Source organism: Bufo gargarizans, chromosome 2 (assembly GCF_014858855.1).
Source record: "Bufo gargarizans isolate SCDJY-AF-19 chromosome 2, ASM1485885v1, whole genome shotgun sequence".
Taxonomy (NCBI): domain Eukaryota; kingdom Metazoa; phylum Chordata; class Amphibia; order Anura; family Bufonidae; genus Bufo; species Bufo gargarizans.
The window spans coordinates 104,867,489-104,887,373 of NC_058081.1; the positions used below are offsets into that span (position 1 = coordinate 104,867,489).

Sequence of the window (19,885 nt, forward strand, 5' to 3'; positions counted from 1 at the left end):
AGGAAATGGGCTACAGGTGCCGCATTCCCCAGAAACAGCGGCAGAAGCGCCTGACCTGGGCTACAGAGAAGCAGCACTGGACTGTTGCATGTCATTCGGAAATCAAGGTGCCAGAGTCTGGAGGAAGACTGGGGAGAGGGAAATGCCAAAATGCCTGAAGTCCAGTGTCAAGTACCCACAGTCAGTGACGGTCTGGGGTGCCATGTCAGCTGCTGGTGTTGGTCCACTGTGTTTTATCAAGGGCAGGGTCAATGCAGCTAGCTATCAGGAGATTTTGGAGCACTTCATGCTTCCATCTGCTGAAAAGCTTTATAGAGATGAAGATTTCATTTTTCAGCACGACCTGGCACCTGCTCACAGTGCCAAAACCACTGGTAAATGGTTTACTGACCATGGTATTACTGTGCTCAATTGGCCTGCCAACTCTCCTGACCTGAACCCCATAGAGAATCTGTTGGATATTGGGAAGAGAAAGTTGAGAGATGCAAGACCCAACACTCTGGATGAGCTTAAGGCCGCTATCGAAGCATCCTGGGCCTCCATAACACCTCAGCAGTGCCACAGGCTGATTGCCTCCATGCCACGCCGCATTAAAGCAGTCATTTCTGCAAAAGGATTCCCGACTAAGTATTGAGTGCATAACTGAACATAATTATTTGAAGGTTGACTTCTTTTGTATTAAAAACACTTTTCTTTTATTGGTCGGATGAAATATGCTAATTTTTTTGAGATAGGAAATTTGGGTTTTCATGAGCTGTATGCCAAAATCATCAATATTAAAACAATAAAAGGCTTGAACTACTTCCGTTGGTGTGTAATGAATCTAAAATATATGAAAGTCTAATGTTTATCAGTACATTACAGAAAATAATGAACTTTATCACAATATGCTAATTTTTTGAGAAGGACCTGTAGCTCCTTCTAGCTCTGTTTTCATTTGTCATAATGGGGTGCAGAATGATGGGGAACATAACAAAATGTGAAAAAAGGGAAAGGGTCTGAAAACTTTCCGAATGCACCGTATATGGCATACCGTTGCAAGATGCCATAGATGCGAGAACCCATTTTAAAAACTTTCTAAGTAGTCTTCATTAAAAATGTTGTTAATGTAGAGTAAGTGCATAGCTGGCTGTCCTGCTGCTTCTGACAAGCAGATGTAGCTGTAGCAAACACTAGCTTGACTCTTAATGCGTTGAAAGGACATAATAAGGCCTTCGTTTTGGTCCACATCTGAGCCGCCATTTCAATGGGGCAGCACCCCGTGTGCTCTCCGCATCCGTTGCTCCGTTCCGTGGCCCCGCCGAAAAAAACCCCCAACATGTCCTATTCTTGTCCACGCTTTGCGGACAAGAATAGGCATTTATAGTAAAGGCTGTCCGTGCCGTCCCGCAATTTGCGCACGGACGCCATCCGTGTTTTGCGGATCCACGATTTGCGGACTGCAAAACACACCACGGTCGTGTGCATGAGGCCTAAGACGCAAGTATTTGTAGGCTGTATTCACTTCTATAGTCAAATATGGTACCAATACATATGGTAGAACATGCTGCATTAGCAGCTTACCTCCATAATTAGGACCCTCCAAATAAGGAACCAGCCTAATGTTAATATGTTTATTTTGAATGCTTTTAAAAATGCATATTAACATTGGTTTCCGGGCGTATTTCTAATGAAGGATGAAAATGGCTTGCTCTATACAAATGGACCTATATCCCCTGAGAGAATCATCAGAGGCAGGCATAAAAAGACATATTCCTTACACTTACCCAAGCTTACTGAGCCAGCAGAGGTAATGTGAGGACATGATGTCCTTGGGGCAACGTTAGAGTTATATGCACATGCAGAAAATAAAGAGTTAATTTGCTTGATACACATTTTATGCTCTGTAAGACAAAAGTATGGGAATTGTCCAAGAGGCCGCATTCTGCGTACACGCCATAAATACTTCATGGGAATTGGAGTCTTGTGTGACAGCTGTTTTATGAGGGTAATAGGACCTGTTACCTGGTGGATCATGCTGGAATCTGACCCCTGGTCTCTATGACAATAGCATTACTGCGGCCGGACGTTCTTCTTCCTTTGTGGACTTTAACATCTTGCACACAGCAGGAAGCAGGAACAGCACAGAGACCAGAGATGGTAGGTTATTATCAGACGGCACACCTGTACATCCGTTCCCAGTTCATTGAGGGTAGATGACCACAATTATTCTTCTAAGCCTGATGACCTTTTTAGCTGTATTCCTCTGGACCTCATCATTTTTATTTTCTACATGTTTGCATGTGTTGCTGCCATTATCGTACTGTTAGGTAACTGATATTGTATTTTCTGCAGACAAAGTTCCTGTCTCAAGATGACATCCAAAGTAAGTTTTTGGGGAGCCTGGGAGGACTGGTCTACAGAAACTAATGGGGTTGTGCCAAGATTAAATATTTGAATATGATTCAGCATGAAAAACCAGTTACTTTTATAATTTACTTTCTGTTACAACAATGGTCCAGTTGTGAGATATTCTCTTTACCCTTAGGAGGCATTCACGCTTCCGTGCTGCTACATTGCAAAAGATAGGACATTTCCTATACTTCACTGCAACATGTGGACCACAAACCCACTGAAGTCAATGGGTCTGCAGCATGATGCAGTGCGCACCTGTGTGAATGTACCCTTAAATGGACCCATAGGTACCCATTACACCAATGGAGTAAAAAAAAAAAAAAAAGTGTATTTTTTTGGTCTTGGTTAAGATTTCTGTGTTTGGACTACATGAAATAGTACAGCAGGTTGCACTTTTCTATACCGCCCAGTACACATTTTTTATAAACGTGGGCGCCTATGGGTGATGAATGCCACTCAGTTGCATCCAAGGTTTTCCACCAGGAAATCCTCCCAATAGAAACCTTGGACCGAACCTGCGAACGCAGCGTAAAAAGAGCCTTACACTATATTTGGCATTATATGACTTGTATCCTGCTGACTTGTTAACTTTCCCAGAGCTAATGGCTATACTGGTTGCTATGATGTCTTCCATACACAGCACATAGAGAAAAGGAGATCCTGCTCCACCATCTCTCTGTAGCACTATCTCAGAAGAAGCAGCATGGATGACATTATACAATACAGTATTGAGAAGTGTAGCTGTGAGTCCAGTACTGGAGTGAGATAGAAAACTTAAGGAGAGGCTGCCTGAGCCCTCCTCGCAGCCACCGGCCATGTACATAATCGGATCCGTTCACAGCAGTGTATATGTGGCTCTGTCTTCCTCCAGCAGCTCTCTATAGACTTGTATGTGTAGCATGCCTCAGTGAGCTGATAGTTGGCCTTGCCTCTCAAGATTGGTTTTAGCTGTGCATTAATAATGAATAATCAGTTCTGTAGGCAGACAAGGAAGTGGCTGATAAGTGGGGAAATCTTTCTCTAATCAGATACATTACAAATGTTCTTAAGTTCACCTAGACTATTGATTTATGCAAAGTTTGTTGAAAGTACAGTACCTAAGTTCTTATATCTTTATAGTGGTAGTAACTCCATTTTTCTGGTACATACCTCTAAATTTCTGTATTGATATATTATTAAATTATGCAATTCGGCTGGCTTCAGCCACCACTGGGAGAATGTGAGCTTACACTATACAGTTTATACATTTAAAGGGGTTCTTTTGATTAGAAAAATATGGCTGCTATATTTCAGAAACGGCACACTTGTCCTTAGGGTGTGACTGATATTGCAGCTCAGCCCCTTTCACTGGAATACAAAATGTCCTCTGAAAGGATTGGTCATCCATATCAGATCGGTGGTGGTCTCACATGGAAGCAGAAGGTTCTGTACACTATGTAGTTTCAGAAACTGATGTACTGCAGCTTAACGCCCATTCACTTAAAGGGAATGTGTTATCAGAAAATAACCTACTCTTTACATCACTTTTTATGTTTAATATATTTTTAAATAATTTTTAATTGTTATTTTTAATTTTCAACTTTTTATATTTAAACTAAAACCAAAAATCCTGCAGTTTTTGCTCTGGTCACTATCTAATAATTGGCGCAACTTGTTGGTCTATAGAGAACACTGCATTTAACTCATTCTAATCCTGCCTGTAATGATATCACCTCTGTGTACAGATAAGACAGGATCCACCATTCACAATAGGGGATTGTCAGAGCTTATCTAGTCTTCCCTTGTACAATGACCTCTGCACAGGTCACAGGGCATGCCTAGAAAACTCTCCCATAGAAGTTAGTGACCATTGTCACTATGGCCCATGGGGCTGCCGTACTGCTGATGTTAAGAATCATGTTCAGGAGATAAAATACATTTAAAAAAATCTACAATCAGAAAATAAAAACAGATTAGAAAAAAGTATTTGTTTGGTTTTAAATGGCAGATAAAAGTTTTGGTGACACATTTCCTTTAAATGGTAGCTAAGATGCACTACTCACTACATAAAGTATAAAGCTGTCTGCTTCCAGTTCCATACACTGTCTAGTTTCTGGAGCCGGCAGACCCCCACAATCTGATATTGATTACCTATCCTTAGAATAGGCCATCAATATCTGTAGATTAGACGACCCCTTTAATGTACTAAGAAGAAAACTACTAAGTGCAATTCTTGCATGTTTATTGTAGTCAGAACTGTTATGTCACAAAATAAGAGGAAATCCAGAAGTGGCAGCATGCTGGTTCTGTGTCCCTTCAATGTATAGGGGTAGAATCCACGGTGAACTCACAGCAAAATCCCGACGCACGCAGATTTTGCTGTAAAATTGTCATGGATTCTTTATATTTATTTTTTAAAACATTTTTATTACGGGAAAGTACAGGCATACCTATTAAGTACAGGCATACCTATTAAGTACAGGCATACATGTTGACAATAAGTTCACATTTACCAACATAGTTGAAAATTACACTATTGTCACTTTTTCACATTTCTCAAAATGTACAGTTACAGCCTCCTTAGTACTCGAATTCGTGAGAGTGATCTTTTGCCTTCTGTTTCCCCCCTTTTTTTTGTCAAAAAACATAAAACACAACAGAAACAGAACTGTCTCCACGGGATACATCACCTTCAAAAACCCTAGGTTTTAAAACCCTGACCGTCGATAAGGGTATGTTCTACATAATACTCCAAATATGTCATAAGGCTCCCGTTAAGGACAAGAAAACTCTTTAAGGTCCCTGTTGTAGTCTGCCTAAGGAACCTTTTAATTGCTCCATTAGATACCATTTCGTCAAAGTAAAAGGCCTCATTATGTTTTCTATTTTCCCATCAGAGAAAATATGCGTTAAAAAGCCACGCCATTTTTTAACAAATTTCCCCACTTTCTGTTCCTCCCTTCTAAGTATATTATCCTTGGTGGGGCATGAGGGTTGTAACGAATGTCTGGTAACCTCTTAGTTACCAGACATATTGCATGGAATAGGACTGGTAATTCCTGTTCCAACTGGCCACCATTCCCCTCCGTCTCCCAAAAGTGGAAGAGATAAGTTATGGGCGTAAGAGGTATGTCTAATTTCTAGACATCCTCAACGAGAGTTACAACCTGTCCCCATAATTCTGCAGATTTCGGGCAGGTCCACAGCCCATGAAATAAGTCGGACCTTTGCATCTGACATTTCGGGCAGTGTGTCAATCTGTCAGGTTTATTTATTGTTGGGGGAAGATTAAAAGCATAAATGGCATTGTGCATGATCCTAAAATGCGTGTCCCTCCAATTCTCATTTATGATGTGGTTTCTCATTGCCCACCAACCTTTCAATATTTTCTCTTCCACCTCCTGATCCTCTAACAATCTAGCCCAGGTCTTGAAAGTCTGTTTAGGTAGCCCATCTCCCAGAACCTCCCTAACTTGGGAGTACAAAAAGGAGATTGACTGCGGTCCTGTTCCTCTGCGCACTATTTTATCGAAAGCATTCTGTCTGGTCTCCTCTGAAGGGTTCAACAAACAACTGGAAAGGAAATGGTGGACCTTCGCATATTGTACGCTTTGAAAGGGGTTTAACCCATATGTGTCTGTGATTTCTTGGCGTGTTAGCCATCTGTTGTCCGTTTGGTGCATCAGATGTGCTGCTGTCAGTATCCCCTTATCTCTCCACTCTGAATAGTTTATTGTTTCTCATAAAGACAGATATTTGGACATTCTCTGACTAAGGCGAAAGAGTTTCCTGATAGCCTTCCAGGCGACCAAAGTGTGCCTGAAGATGAAGAGAATAAACGGCAGTCCTTCAACTGGAACTTCTTGTTAATTCCTTTTATTGAGTAGTCAGGGTGGGGTGAGGAGAAGGCTCAACGCGTTTCGGGGATATATAAGTCCCCTTCATCAGGAGCATGTCTAATGGTGAACAAACTAGCTTATTTAAATCAAATGTGGCGCCAAACCTTTTTTTTTTTTTTGCGCCACATTTGATTTAAATAAGCTAGTTTGTTCACCATTAGACATGCTCCTGATGAAGGGGACTTATATATCCCCGAAACGCGTTGAGCCTTCTCCTCACCCCACCCTGACTACTCAATAAAAGGAATTAACAAGAAGTTCCAGTTGAAGGACTGCCGTTTATTTCCTGACTTTCTAGAAGCGAGCCAGGCGCAGGAGGAAGGGTTTGGGGGTGTTTTGAGTTTATCCCCCATCTCTCCTCCTGGGTGAAGTGAGTATAAACCAAGTTTTATATTATAGATTTGGTTTACATACTACTGGCTAAATATTTACAATATATTTTATCTATAGTCTGATAAAATCATGCTATGAATATCACCATTTATAAAGAATTTTTATAAATATACAATTTCTGCTGACTACTAACGGAAGAGTGGCGCCTCCCTATGGGATAAAAATCTTTTTCCTCAAACTGCCTATTCTTGTCTAGGTACACTTTCCTAGCTAGTTATATCCCGTCGGCAGCCTTCTTTTTAAATTGCATAGATTCTAAATCACTTAGATTCTGGTGGTCATTGTATTTTACTACCTTATGTTTTAACATTTTTTTTATAGTTCTAGTAAAAGTTTGTCGTATCCATACCTATTGGCGCCCTGCGAGTTAAGTTTCCTGATCCTCTTTCAGAGAAGTCAGGTGATTAACCCCCTCTTTTTTCTTTTCTGTCCCTGATACTTGTATGTAACAGGGTACAAGGAGCAAAAGGTGCCACCAGGGTTTTCTCCAAGTCAAAGTCAGATCAATGGCTGGTCTCCCTTACCCAATCTATTATATGTCTAAATAAGCCAGATAGGTTGTATAACCTAACATCCGGCAAATTCATGCCACCTTTGATTTTAAGTGCCATGAGCTTTCTGATTCCTATCCGAGGGCGTCTACCTTTCCACGAGAAGTGGGCCATTTCGCTGTGAAGCGTGGTGATATCAGTATGTTTAATTTATAGAGGCAGCGTTTGCATCGGGTATAAAAGTTTGGAAAAACTGATCATTTTGATTAAATGTACTCTCCCTAAAAGGGATAAAGGCAGGGGCTGACTGGCAACTTTTGGCCCAGGGGGCAAGTAACACCCAGAGGCCCACTGAGCCCCCCTCCTGCTTTCCCATTTCCCCTTGCCACTTTCGTCAGCCATGTAAATTCCAACACAGGAAAACAAAATAAACTAGGAATGCTCCGATATATCGGTCGCCGAAACATATCAGCCGAAAATGGAATTTTTGGTATAATGCCGAAAGTGTCATTTTCTGGCTGATACAGTGTTGCATCCGTGTATTCTCTCCTCCCCGCTAGGCGCTGCTCTGTGTCCCCCCCGCCATGACACTTGATGACTTTTGCAGGAGAAACTGTATATTGTGGGACACAGTGTAGGCTATATGTGTATAACAAACATATTTCATATGAAAACTTACAATTACTTGGCTTGACCCTTGGGGATCTCAGACACCTCCACACTTTGGCCGGGGGTTCGGCGGAGCTGATGTGTTTTATCCTAATGAGAAAAATTTCATAATAAGGATTTGGAGAAGAGGCAGAGGGATAGCAGAGCAGAGAGAGGATGGTGCTGCTACTAGGGGACTCAGACCATGGGGGAGTAATAAAGCCCACCATAATGCCCCCCCCCCCCAGTAGAAATAATTCTCCTTATAATAGTGCAAAAAATACCCCCTTGTAATGTCCCCAATTGAGCTAATGTCCCCATAGTGCCCCCTATAATGTGCCAGTAGCCAATAGCCCCCCTATAATGTGCCAGTAGCTATAGGCCCCCCTATAATGTGCCAGTAGCCATAGGCCCAGCACTATAATGTGCCAGTAGCCAGATAGTGCCCCCCTATAATGTGCCAGTAGCCAGATAGTGCCCCCCTATAATGTGCCAGTAGCCATAGGCCCCCTATAATGTGCCAGTAGCCATAGGCCCCCCTATAATGTGCCAGTAGCCATAGCCCACCATATAATGTGCCAGTAGCCAGATAGTGCCCCCCTATAATCTGCCAGTAGCCATAGGCCCCCCTATAATCTGCCAGTAGCCATAGCCCCCCTATAATCTGCCAGTAGCCATAGCCCCCCCTATAATCTGCCAGTAGCCATAGCCCCCCCTATAATCTGCCAGTAGCCATAGGTCCCCCATAATGTGCCAGTAGCCATAGGTTCCCCATAATGTGCCAGTAGCCATAGGTTCCCCATAATGTGCCAGTAGCCATAGGTTCCCCATAATGTGCCAGTAGCCATAGGCCCCCCTATAATCTGCCAGTAGCCATAGGCCCCCCTATAATCTGCCAGTAGCCATAGCCCCCCCTATAATCTGCCAGTAGCCATAGCCCCCCCTATAATCTGCCAGTAGCCATAGCCCCCCCCTATAATCTGCCAGTAGCCATAGGTCCCCCATAATGTGCCAGTAGCCATAGGTCCCCCATAATGTGCCATAATGTACCAGTAGCCACTAGCCAGATTGTGCCCCCCGGCCCCCCACCCCCCTCATAAAGTGCCAGCCCAGTAGCCAGATAGGGGGGGGGCCCCTATAATGTGCCAGGAGTAGCCACTAGCCAGATTGTGCCCCCCTGCCCCCCACCCCCCTCATAAAGTGCCAGCCCAGTAGTAGCCAGATTAGGGGGGGGCCTATAATGTGCCAGGAGTAGCCACTAGCCAGATTGTGCCCCCCTGCCCCCCCTCATAAAGTGCCAGCCCAGTAGCCAGATTAGGGGGGGCCCCCCTATAATGTGCCAGGAGTAGCCACTAGCCAGATTGTGCCCCCCTGCCCCCCACCCCCCTCATAAAGTGCCAGCCCAGTAGTAGCCAGATAGGGACAGAAATAAAGAAAAAAAAAGAAAAAATGTCAGTCAGACTTATACTTACCTCCCTGCTTCTCTGGAATACTCCGGTCCCGCCTCCAGCCAGCACAGATGCAATCACTTTATGGCAGCGCAGCGGCTCAGTTAGGCCGCAGGACCGGCGCAGGTGGCGCGATGACGTCATCGCGCCGCCTGCGCCGGTCCGGCGGCCTGTCTGATAGGCTGCCGGCAACACGCCTCCCCTGCTCCCCGTCTCCCTGGCATAAAGTGGCTGTTTATTCCGGCCCGGCCGGCCGGCCGGGACAGCAAGCCAGGGAGGTCCGGGGGGCAATTGCCCCCCTGCCCCCCGGCCCAGTCCGCCCCTGGATAAAGGGAGACCCTGCCACCTTTGTAGTTCCTGCGAGATTTTATGGAACAAAGGGGTATTATTTAGTCTATACAATGAATCTGCCGTGTGTCCTAGTTTGATTCCTAGATACTTGATAGTGTGTCTAGCTACTGGTATGCCACATAAGTGCGACCCTTGATTTTCAGAGTTGTTTCCCCAGCCGAGGTACATGAGTTTTTGTCTAATATCTGAAATTTCTCAGTGGGTTTCCCTACGAAAAGTAGGATATCATCCGCAAAGAATATTGCCTTTAAGTCCCACTCGGATACCAGTAAACTGCCCTTGTCTATTAAGGTAACGTACCAGGGGTTCCACCGCTATATTGAACAGGAGGGGGGGGGGACAAAGGACACCCCTGTCTGGTGCCTCTATGAAGCTCAAAGGGGGCAGACAGATTTCCAGGTTTGCCAATTCGAGCTTGAGGTTTGTCATATAATTTCTCGAGATATGTTCAAAAGGGTCCCCAGAAACCCATTCTGTCTAGCACCCGCTCCAGCCACTCCCAATGAAGGTTATTGAATGCTTTTTCAGTCGACCCCTCATGACCGCTTTACCTGCCTCCCAGAAAAGCTGGAGATCTGAGGCATGTTCCTGTTTCAAAGAGCTGTATTCTAGCCACCAACCTTTTACCAGTTCCACAAAGGAGTCATCTTTTGCCATGAAAGACAGGAATTTCCACAAAAAATCTGTGCCATGTGGGATGGAGTCGGTCATAGTCAGCACCACCGGGGAGTGGTCGGATAGCACCAAGTCACCTATAGAAACATCTTGTACCCTGTGTAATAAATGGGGGCTCAATAGCCAGTAGTCAATACGTGACCATGAGTCATGTACATGCGAGTAGTGTGTAAAATGTCGTTCGTCAGGATGAAGAACCCTCCAGGAATCTAACATGCCGGAGTCTGAAAGAAAATGACTCACTATTTCTGCGTCCGGTTTATCCGTCTGCCCTGTTCGTGTCACCCTCTGTCGGTCCTCTAACCTTCTCACCACCGCATTTAAGTCTCCACCCAAAAGTTTGTCCCCTATGGGGTCTTGCAGTATCCTAGCGCTCAGCTGAGCGTAAAAGGGGCCCTGGGATACATTAGGGGCATAAATGTTATATGTAGCCATATCTCCCCCAGAACAAGATAATGTAAAAGCAGATATTCTTCCCGCATCATCATTAAAGAGGGCCTGGGTCCTCTGTGATAGGTTCTTATGTATCAAAGTAAGGACTCCCGCCTTCCCCTGAACAGCAGAGGACCCATACACCTCACCTACCCACAATTTAGCCATTCTATGAAAATCTGTCCCTTCTAGATGGGTTTCCTGCAAAAGCGCTATATTAGCGCCTAAGCGCTTCAGATGACGTAGAATCATCATGCGCTTCTGCGGGGAACGTAGGCCTTTAACATTCCAAGTTATTAAATTAAGCATGATATGATATCCACATACAATGAACCCTTGATCGCGTACCCCACATAGACAGCAATAAAATATAATAACCATATAACATGTATCAGGGGACTACAAAACCAGGACCCTGTAAAACTGGTGTTATAAATCGGGTTAATTAAACCAAAATTCAGCATTTTCTGCATTATGAACTTCACGTTTTTCTGGTACCTAACGGCACTCCGCTACCTCCTCTAAATTGGTATAAAAAGACCTAAGAGAGAGAAAAACAATGGTCCTCCAGGGGTGGAACCACTAAACATATTACCCTTCAGGTAGAAGTCCCAAGACATATAGGAACATAAGTACTCAGCGACGCAGTCTCTGTTGTTCTTTTGCCGGCGTCTTGGAGGTGTCTTTGTCCTGCTGCCCTTGTGATGATGTAGTAGCATTTGGGGGTCTTTGTGACATTCTGGATCCCCCAGTGGTCGTCGATGCAGCTTCCTCACTGTCCCGGATATAGGGGCCTTGAGCAAAGAAGGCTTCGGCCTCCTTAGAAGAGTTGAAAGTTTTATAAGATCCATCAGCACATTGGGCCCGAAGCAATGCGGGATAGAGCAGTTGGAAACTGATATTGCGACGAAAGAGAGAAGTGCAGACATCACTAAATGCCCTCCTTTTCTTCGTTACGGCTGCTGAGTAATCATTGAACAATATAACCATGGATCCCTGAAAGGTGAGCACTTCTTTCCGAGCCCGGAACGCCCGCATAATTTCTTCCTTATCTGTGAAGTCTAAGAACTTCATAATTACTTGTCCCGTCTTAGGCATATGTTCTGGTTGGCCCTCCTCTCCCCCTTTGAGCGGCCCCAATCTGTGTACTCGTTCCACTCTGCGTGGGAAAGATAAACCCAGAGCTCTGGGCAGCTCTGATTCACAAATGTGTCGCAGTTCAGGGCCCTTTTTTCCTCTGGCAGCCCCACCATGTGCACATTGCTGCGCCTGGAGCGGTTCTCCAGATCAATTTTTTCAGTGAGTTCTCCAATTGTGCGTTTCAGCGCAGAAATAGATGATTTGGTGCTGTCGATATCTTCTTCTGCACATGTTGTGCGCTGCTCTAGCTCATCTAGCCTGTGTTTCTGCAAGTTGAAAGATTCCTGCACGTCGTTTAGTGCCGTCTGCACTAAATTTGTTGATAGCGAGGCTTTAAGGTCAGGGGCCAAATGACTTGCCACTTCCAGGGCTAGCTTTTTTAGGTCTTGGGGTGAGAGGGCATTTGTATTAAATAAGTCCTCTTAGGAGGAGTGTAGCATTTTTTTCTGGCGATCTCACCGGCTGCTCCTCTGACGCGATGAGTGTTTCTGTCGCCATCTTGTTAGGTGTGCTGGGCTCGGGGCCCGCGTCCTCTCCTTCCCCCATGGTCTTCCCGCTCCTAAGCAGATACCTCTCCATCTGCAGTGTATACCAATTCCGGATCGGTTCCCCACACTGTGCGAAGAAAGTGAGCCTTGCGGCAGTCTGAGGAGACTGGAAAAGCTGCGGAGGTGCACGGAGCTTATCTCCTGCGTGTCACTCCATACCAGCGCCGGACCCGGAAGATCGTCATGGATTCTTAGCAGAATTGGTGTTGGACATATAATATCACATCCAGACTTACCTCAAGAGTCGATGTAGCCTGGTGTCAAGCAGTGAGTTTGCTGTGGAACCCTTGGAAAGAGATCCTAGCTCATGGTTACCTCAACAACAATTTATTTTGGTGCCCTAGGTGGAACAAGCAAATTGCGCACCCCCAAAAAAATCTATTTAAAGTAGCCTTTCTTCCTAATAAACATATTAAAACACATTTGAAAAAAGTCAAGGACTTACAGGTGACGTCTCCACAGATTTGATTTCTTCACTTCCATTTTCTTCTCCATTTGGTTCAGAACATCACAGGCAGACGTCTTTGGGGTTAGGGGTGTGCAGCCCCCTCTGCCACATAAAACAACACCAGTATAACTATGTGGCATATGTTAGATGGGGGACAGTTACAGATTTTCACCTAAGACCCATTTATATAGGCCCAAGATCGTCCACCAAATGTATACAGACCACTGTGTGATCCTATGGCTCCTCCCAATACTGTGCCCATTGTTCTCCCCCGTGCCCACAAACACTATACTGTCAGAAATAACAGTGGCATAGATAGTCGTCGTCCCCCCCCCCCCCCATAGTAATAGTGCTCCCAGACTGCCTTCATTAGTAGCAATGCCTACATATTGTGCTTAATAATAATAATAATGCCCCTATAGTACCTCCAGTATTAATGATACAGTCCTGATCAAAAGTTTAAGACCACTTGAAAAATGGCAAAAAAAAAAATCATATTTAGCATGGCTGGATCTTAACAAGGTTTCAAGTAGAGCTTCAACATGCAACAAGAAGAAATGGGAGTGAGACAAAACATTTTTTGAGTAGGACTGTATAAACCTAGTGCCCCAAGTATTTACAAAACCCTTCTTGCAATGCCTGTGTACTTCTACTGCCCCTCTGCAGTTATAACTCCCCTTTAATGTGCCCTATATTATACTGCCCCATTGTAGTTCCAATATATATATTTATATCTATAATGCTCCTCCGACCTCATCCCCTGTAGTTCTAGTATATACATATATATATATATATATATATATATATATAATGCCCCCCTCTGTAGTGCCAGGTGTATTAATGATGCCCCCAGGTAGATGATGCCCCCTCTTTAGTGCCAGATATATATAATGCTACTTCTCCTTGGTGCCCCACTCTGTAGCGCTATATATATATATATATATATACATACACACACACACACACACACACACAATGCTCTCCCCCTTGGTGCTCCCAGTAGATGATTCCCCCGTCTTTAGTGCTAGGTGTATATATAATGCTCCCCCTCGGTGCCCCACTCTGTAGCGCTAATATATACTGTATATATATATATATATATATATATATATAAACACGCACAATGCTCTCCCCCTTGGTGCTCCCAGTAGACCCCCATCTTTAGTGCTAGGTGTATATATAATGCTCCCCCTCGGTGCCCCACTCTGTAGCGCTAATATATACTGTATATATATATATATATACACACGCACAATGCTCTCCCCCTTGGTGCTCCCAGTAGATGTATCCCCGTCTTTAGTGCTAGGTATATATAATGCTCCCCCTCGTTGGTGCCCCTCTCTGTAGTGCCTTGTATATACGATGTTCCTCCCCTTGGTAGCGGTGATTTTTACTGTAAAAAAATAAACCTCACTCCCGCTCCCCTGCCTGAGCTGTGGCCCGTGTTGCCGTGTCCCATTGCAGATGGTCCTCATGACATCACTACTGTTGGGCAATGATGTGATCACACAAGTCCCTATGCAGGAGGTCACAGTGATGTCATCATGACCACTTGTGCCATTCTACTGCTTCATAAGCTTCAGGCTTAGAGTCCTATGAGGCTGAGCGGCCGCAAATGCACCCGTGATTAAGCCAACCACCCCCCATTATGGGTAGCACCTAGCCGTCATCCCAGCCCCGATCTTCTGCATGAGTGGGGTCATCGTGATGGATAAATAATCCTTAGGGTAATCGCTGTGACTGGATAGGGGCAGAAACGAGCACTAAGCAGAACTTATGTTGATTTCTGCTTTCCTTTCATTATGTCCTGTATGACTCCACTGTGAAAACTATAAATGTAACCTTTTGTTTCGCAGGTTGTATTATATTGTCATTTCTCATTTTCTCACAGAGTTCAAGGAATGTTTTACTCTATATGATAAAAAGGGAAAGGGCAAGATTCCTGCTCCAGACCTTCTGACTGTCATGCGTTGCTTGGGCGCTTGTCCTACCCCTGTAGAAGTTGCCTGTCACCTCCAAGTGCATAAAATTGGTATGAATTAGTAAAAAATTTCCAGGAAAAATCATAGAACTATATTATTTGATTCATGTATACATTGAGTCAGGTGTGGACTGGCCATAGACCCTACAGGGAAATTTCAGAGGGGCCACATGAGCCCTCCTCATAGCCGCTTGCCATGTCATCAATATCAGATCAGTGGAGTCTGACACCCAGGGCTACCACCGATCAGCTGTTAGAAGAGACTGGCCCTCATTGAGTGCCACAGCCTCTTCCTAGGCCATGTGATATCAAGTCAATGGGGCTGAGCTGCAATACCAAGCACAGCCGCTATCCAATGTACAGTGCTGTGTTTGGAAGGCTACCAGGAGCCTGCATCGCTCACCAGAGCTCAGGTGAGCGTGGTGGCTACCTGAAACAGCTGAGTGTCGGGGGGACTCAGACCCCTGCCGATGTGATAATTAGGGATGAGTGAATATAATAACTTTATAAATTGATTTCTACTGTAAAAAAACATTTCCCGAACTCGGGTTTGGTTCCAAGGTACCACTTGGAGCCGAACCTGAGTTTGGGAAATGTTTTTTTTTACAGTAGAAATCAATTTATGAAGTTATTACACAAAGTCTCACGAGACTTTGTGAAGTGATAACTTCAGCTCATGAGAGCCAATAAATTCAAGTGCGCCGTACAGTACTGAAACAAAGTTTTATCCGAAGTCGATTCGCTCTTCCCTAGTGATAATTATGACCTCTCTTGAGGATAAGTCATCATTATTCATTCCTGAACAATTCTAGGAGCATTAGGTATGTACCTGTCCAGCGGCCCTCCTGATTTCAACTGTATGGCCGTGCTCAGGACAGTGACACAGTTGAATACTGCAGCAGGAGAGCGGCAGTAGTTTGTGCTGCACTGTGGTCTTCGGTTCTGCTGGGGTGGTAGTTTGTGCTGCACTATGGTATTGCTGGCCCTGCCTACTTGTGTTGCTCTGTTTTTACAATGTTACAAGGACAGTTTTAGCGCCATGTAAAACCTGTCATTAAACTGCACAGAACTGATACTCTGTGAAACCGATGCCTAGGACACAATGCACACCAAACAGAGAAGTCGCATGCTGCCACTTCAGGCCTTGCACTAGGTGTAAGAGTCGATCAGTTTTATTCATAGCGCTCCTCTTAAAAGGGGTTGTACACAATTAGAAACGCATAGCTGCTTTCTTCCAGAGTGCTGTACCTAACCTGCTACTCCATTTTGGGGGTCCCCACAGCCTTCAGTCTTGTGATCAGTGGGGGTCCTAGATGTCAGGCCCCTTCCCCTCCTCCTTGACGGAACCTTTATACTGCCAGATAATCGGTAATGAGAGTTCCTATGAATGCTAGTTAGGAATTATCTGGTGGATTCTTAGCCTGTGTAAAGGGCCCTTAAAGGGAACCCGTCGCCTGGATTTTGTGTATAGAGCTGAGGACATGGGTTGCTAGATGGCCGCTAGCACATCTGCAATATCCAGTCCCCATAGCTCTGTGTGCTTTTATTGTGTAAAAAAACCTGATTTGATACATATGCAAATTAACCTGAGATGAGTCCTGTCCCTGACTCATCTCACATACAGGACTCATCTCAGGTTAATTTGCATATGTATCAAATTGTTTTTTTTACACAATAAAAGCACACAGAGCTATGGGGACTAGGTATTGCGGATGTGCTAGCGGCCATCTAGCAACCCATGTCCTCAGCTCTATACACAAAATCCCGGTGACAGGTTCCCTTTAAGGGCTCGTTCACACATCCGTATGTGTTTTTCAGTGTTTTGCGGGGCGTTTTTCCTAGATCCGTTTTTTTTTTCCAGTAGTGTTTCCGGTTCTGTTTTTCTGTATGGCATATACAGTAATTACAAAGAAAAAATTGGGCTGGGCATAACATTTTCAATAGATGGTTCCGCAAAAACTGAATGGATATGGAAGACATATGGAGTAAATTCCGTATGTGTCCCGTTTTTTTTTGCGGACCCCATGACTTGAATGGAGCCACGGAACTTGATTTGCGGGCAGTAATAGGACATGTTCTATCTTTCAACAAAACGGAAATACGGAAACGGAATGCATTCCTTTTTTTTTGCGGAACCATTGAAATGAATGGTTCCATATACGGAACGCAAAAAACGTTCGTGTGAATGAGCCCTAAGAAGCATTCGTAGGATCGCTCGTTAGCGATGATCTGCTTGTTAAAGGTGCTGCCAATTGTCAGGTAAACAATTGTCCGCTCAATTGAGCAGCGTAAACAGAAGAGGCCCCCATTATCTGTGGTCGCCTGATAAGTGTTGTATCTGAGATAGGGGCCCGCCGTTAGTAACACTTGTCTCTACTCTGCAGGTAAAGATGGAGAATTGGATTTTTCAACCTTCTTGACCATTATGTACCGTCAGCAGAAGCAGGAAGACCCAGAGAATGAGATCCTTGTGGCCATGCTGATGACAGACAGGCAAAAGAAAGGAGTGATCCCTCTGGACGAGCTCAAGGCTAAACTAACCAGAATAGGAGAAAAGTTAACACCTGAAGAAGGCAAGACTAATAGAGATAATAGAAACAAGTCTACGTTGTGTGAGATGCCTAGTGTTACTATTGTATTTGCATATTCACAGGCCCGAAAAGTCTAAAGGCACTCATACCCATTCAATAGTTGTCAGCCAAACAATTATTTGTCTGACAGTGATCTCTTCTGACTTCCCCATACACACGTTTCGTTTGGCCGAACCAGTGGCGGATCGAGAGCTTGGTCTCGGGAGGGGCACTTCCAGATTATTTTCTGTCCGCCGCCACAAGACTACACAGTGTAGCGGTATACTGTATATTGTCTGGCACAGTGTAGGCTATATGTGTATAACAAACATATTTCACATGAAAACTTACAGTTACTTTGCTTGGCCCCTTGGGGATCTCGGACGCCACTTCAACACTTTGGCTGGGGGGCTCGGCGGAGCTAATGTTGTGTTTTATCCTAATGAGAAAGATTTCATAATAAGGATTTGGAGAAGGGGCCGAGGGATAGCAAAGCAGGGAGAGTCTGGTGCTGCTACTAGGGGCTCACCATAATGCCCCCCCCCCCCAATAGTAATAATTCTCCTTATAATAGACAGTGCAAAAAATACCCCCTTGTAATTCCCCCAGTTGCGCTAATGTCCCCATAGTGCCCCCATAATGTGCCAGTATAAAATACCTCTATATAGTGCCCCCATAATGTACCAGTATAAAATGCCCCATATATAGTGCCCCAGTAGATTCCCTCAGTGTCCCTCATAATTTGCAAGTATAAAATACCCCTTCTTAGTGCCCCCCATAGATGACCCTATAGTGCTCCTCTCCCCCCTTCCCCATAGTACCCACCATAATGTGTCCCAGTATAAAATGCTACTGTACAGAGCCCCCCATATAAAATACCCCTTCTTTGTGGCCTCAGTAGATGCCCCTATAGTGCCCACCAATAATGTGCCAGTAAGAAGTGCCCCCAATAATGTGCCAGTAAAATGTGCCCCCATAGATGTCCCCAATCATGTCAGTAACAAGAGCACCCCCCCCCCATCATGTGCCAGTAACAAGAGGCCCTCCCCTAATGTGCCAGTAAAACTATTGTACATATATATAAAAAAAAAAAGTCCACTATACTTACCTCCATGTCAGCGATGCGATGCAGACCTCTTCCGGCCTGTGTCCCGTGCTGTACGGCTCAGGCAGCGCGATGACGTTATCGTGCCGCCTGCGCCGGCCTCTGATAGGCTGCAGGCACTAGGCCGGCAGCCTATCAGAGGAAGGGGAAGGGACACCTCCTCTCCCTCCCCTGCCGCAGCACAGGCATTTGTATTGCTGTCCTGTAGACGGTGATACAGATGACTATGGAGATGAGCGCTTCCCCCCCCCGGATCCGCCAGTGGGCCGAACGTGTATTCTATGGGGAGAGCTGAGGAAGCCACTGCCAGACACCTCTGGTGTTGGCTTATCTCCCGATCCTTGTCTCCGACCCAATCCCCAACATCATGTTAGGGGAGAGTCACGAGCTCCCCATACACTGTGGGTTCAGCTGACAAAAGACCAAAGTGTATGACCACATTAAAAGTAGACAATGCAGAACACTGTATATTTTCTCTAAAAGGAGCTCACAGACTACAACACTTTTCTGTTTTCAGTGGATGATCTCTTTCGAGATGTTGAGGTAGGACCTGATGGAATGGTGAAGTATGAAGACTTTGTGAAGAAGATAACACTGCCGTTACCAGACTATTAAACTCTGGCTGAAGAAGAAATCTTTGTTGCTACACGATATCCCCATCAGGGTGGTTTTACACTACATCTTTTAATAAAAAAATAAAATAAAGTTTTGTACTTTTGTTTCTTTTGCGCAAAAACCCACAGCAGCCAAATGTTACATGCTAGGCCAGGGATCAGCAATCTTCGGCACTCCAGCTGTTGTGAAACTACAACTCCCAGCATGCTCTTTCCACTTGTGTGGGAGTTTAGAGAGCAGCCAAGCAAGTGTGCATGATGGGAGATGTAGTTTCACAACACCTGAAGTGCCGGAGGTTGCTGACCCCTGTGCTAGGCAATAGGAAGTTGTAAAATGCCCTACAAACATTTTCCCTTATGCCCATGACAGCACCCTTGAGAGTCAGTCTCTATCCAGGACAGGAAACAGGAACTTCCGTGGAGAGCTTTTTAAGGAGGGACCCGGCCTCTATCCACCAGTTTCTGTCCTATGGATAGGACACTTCTGTGGAGAGCTACAAGGTTGCAGGGCCCCACCGGTGTTTGTTTGAAACATAGGGTTACCTGGTATGGCGCAAGTCTCCACTGGGAGCTGCCTAAAGTCTGGATTCCGCCCTTCCCGGTCCTGGCTGAAGCAGAGTGGACATCCAAAGGCAGGCCGGTGGTACCGGGAGGTACCGCTGTCACCTCCTGGCAGTGTTCAGGAGGTCCGGGGTCTCTTCTTCCGCAGGCCGCTTCCCTTGTGCCATTTCAGAGGCAGGGGGCGGAGCAGGGTTCTTGTTCTCACGAT

General features: G+C 45.1%; 1 protein-coding gene across 2 annotated transcripts; it reads left to right on the forward strand.

Annotated features, from left to right (window-relative positions):
• Positions 1 to 2,076: 2,076 nt before the first annotated feature.
• Positions 2,077 to 19,170, forward strand: CALML4 (calmodulin like 4). Of its 2 annotated transcripts, XM_044283141.1 has the most exons (5): positions 2,077 to 2,139; positions 2,335 to 2,365; positions 14,738 to 14,878; positions 17,212 to 17,400; positions 19,020 to 19,170. In XM_044283141.1, exons 1-5 carry the CDS (start codon positions 2,137 to 2,139, stop codon positions 19,115 to 19,117), a joined length of 462 nt encoding a protein of 153 aa, XP_044139076.1. In that variant the 5' UTR covers positions 2,077 to 2,136; the 3' UTR covers positions 19,118 to 19,170. The 2 variants fall into 2 exon arrangements, with proteins under 2 accessions (XP_044139076.1, XP_044139077.1); XM_044283142.1 differs by lacking the exons at positions 2,077 to 2,139; positions 14,738 to 14,878 and having other exon boundaries at positions 2,340 to 2,365.
• Positions 19,171 to 19,885: the final 715 nt, after the last annotated feature.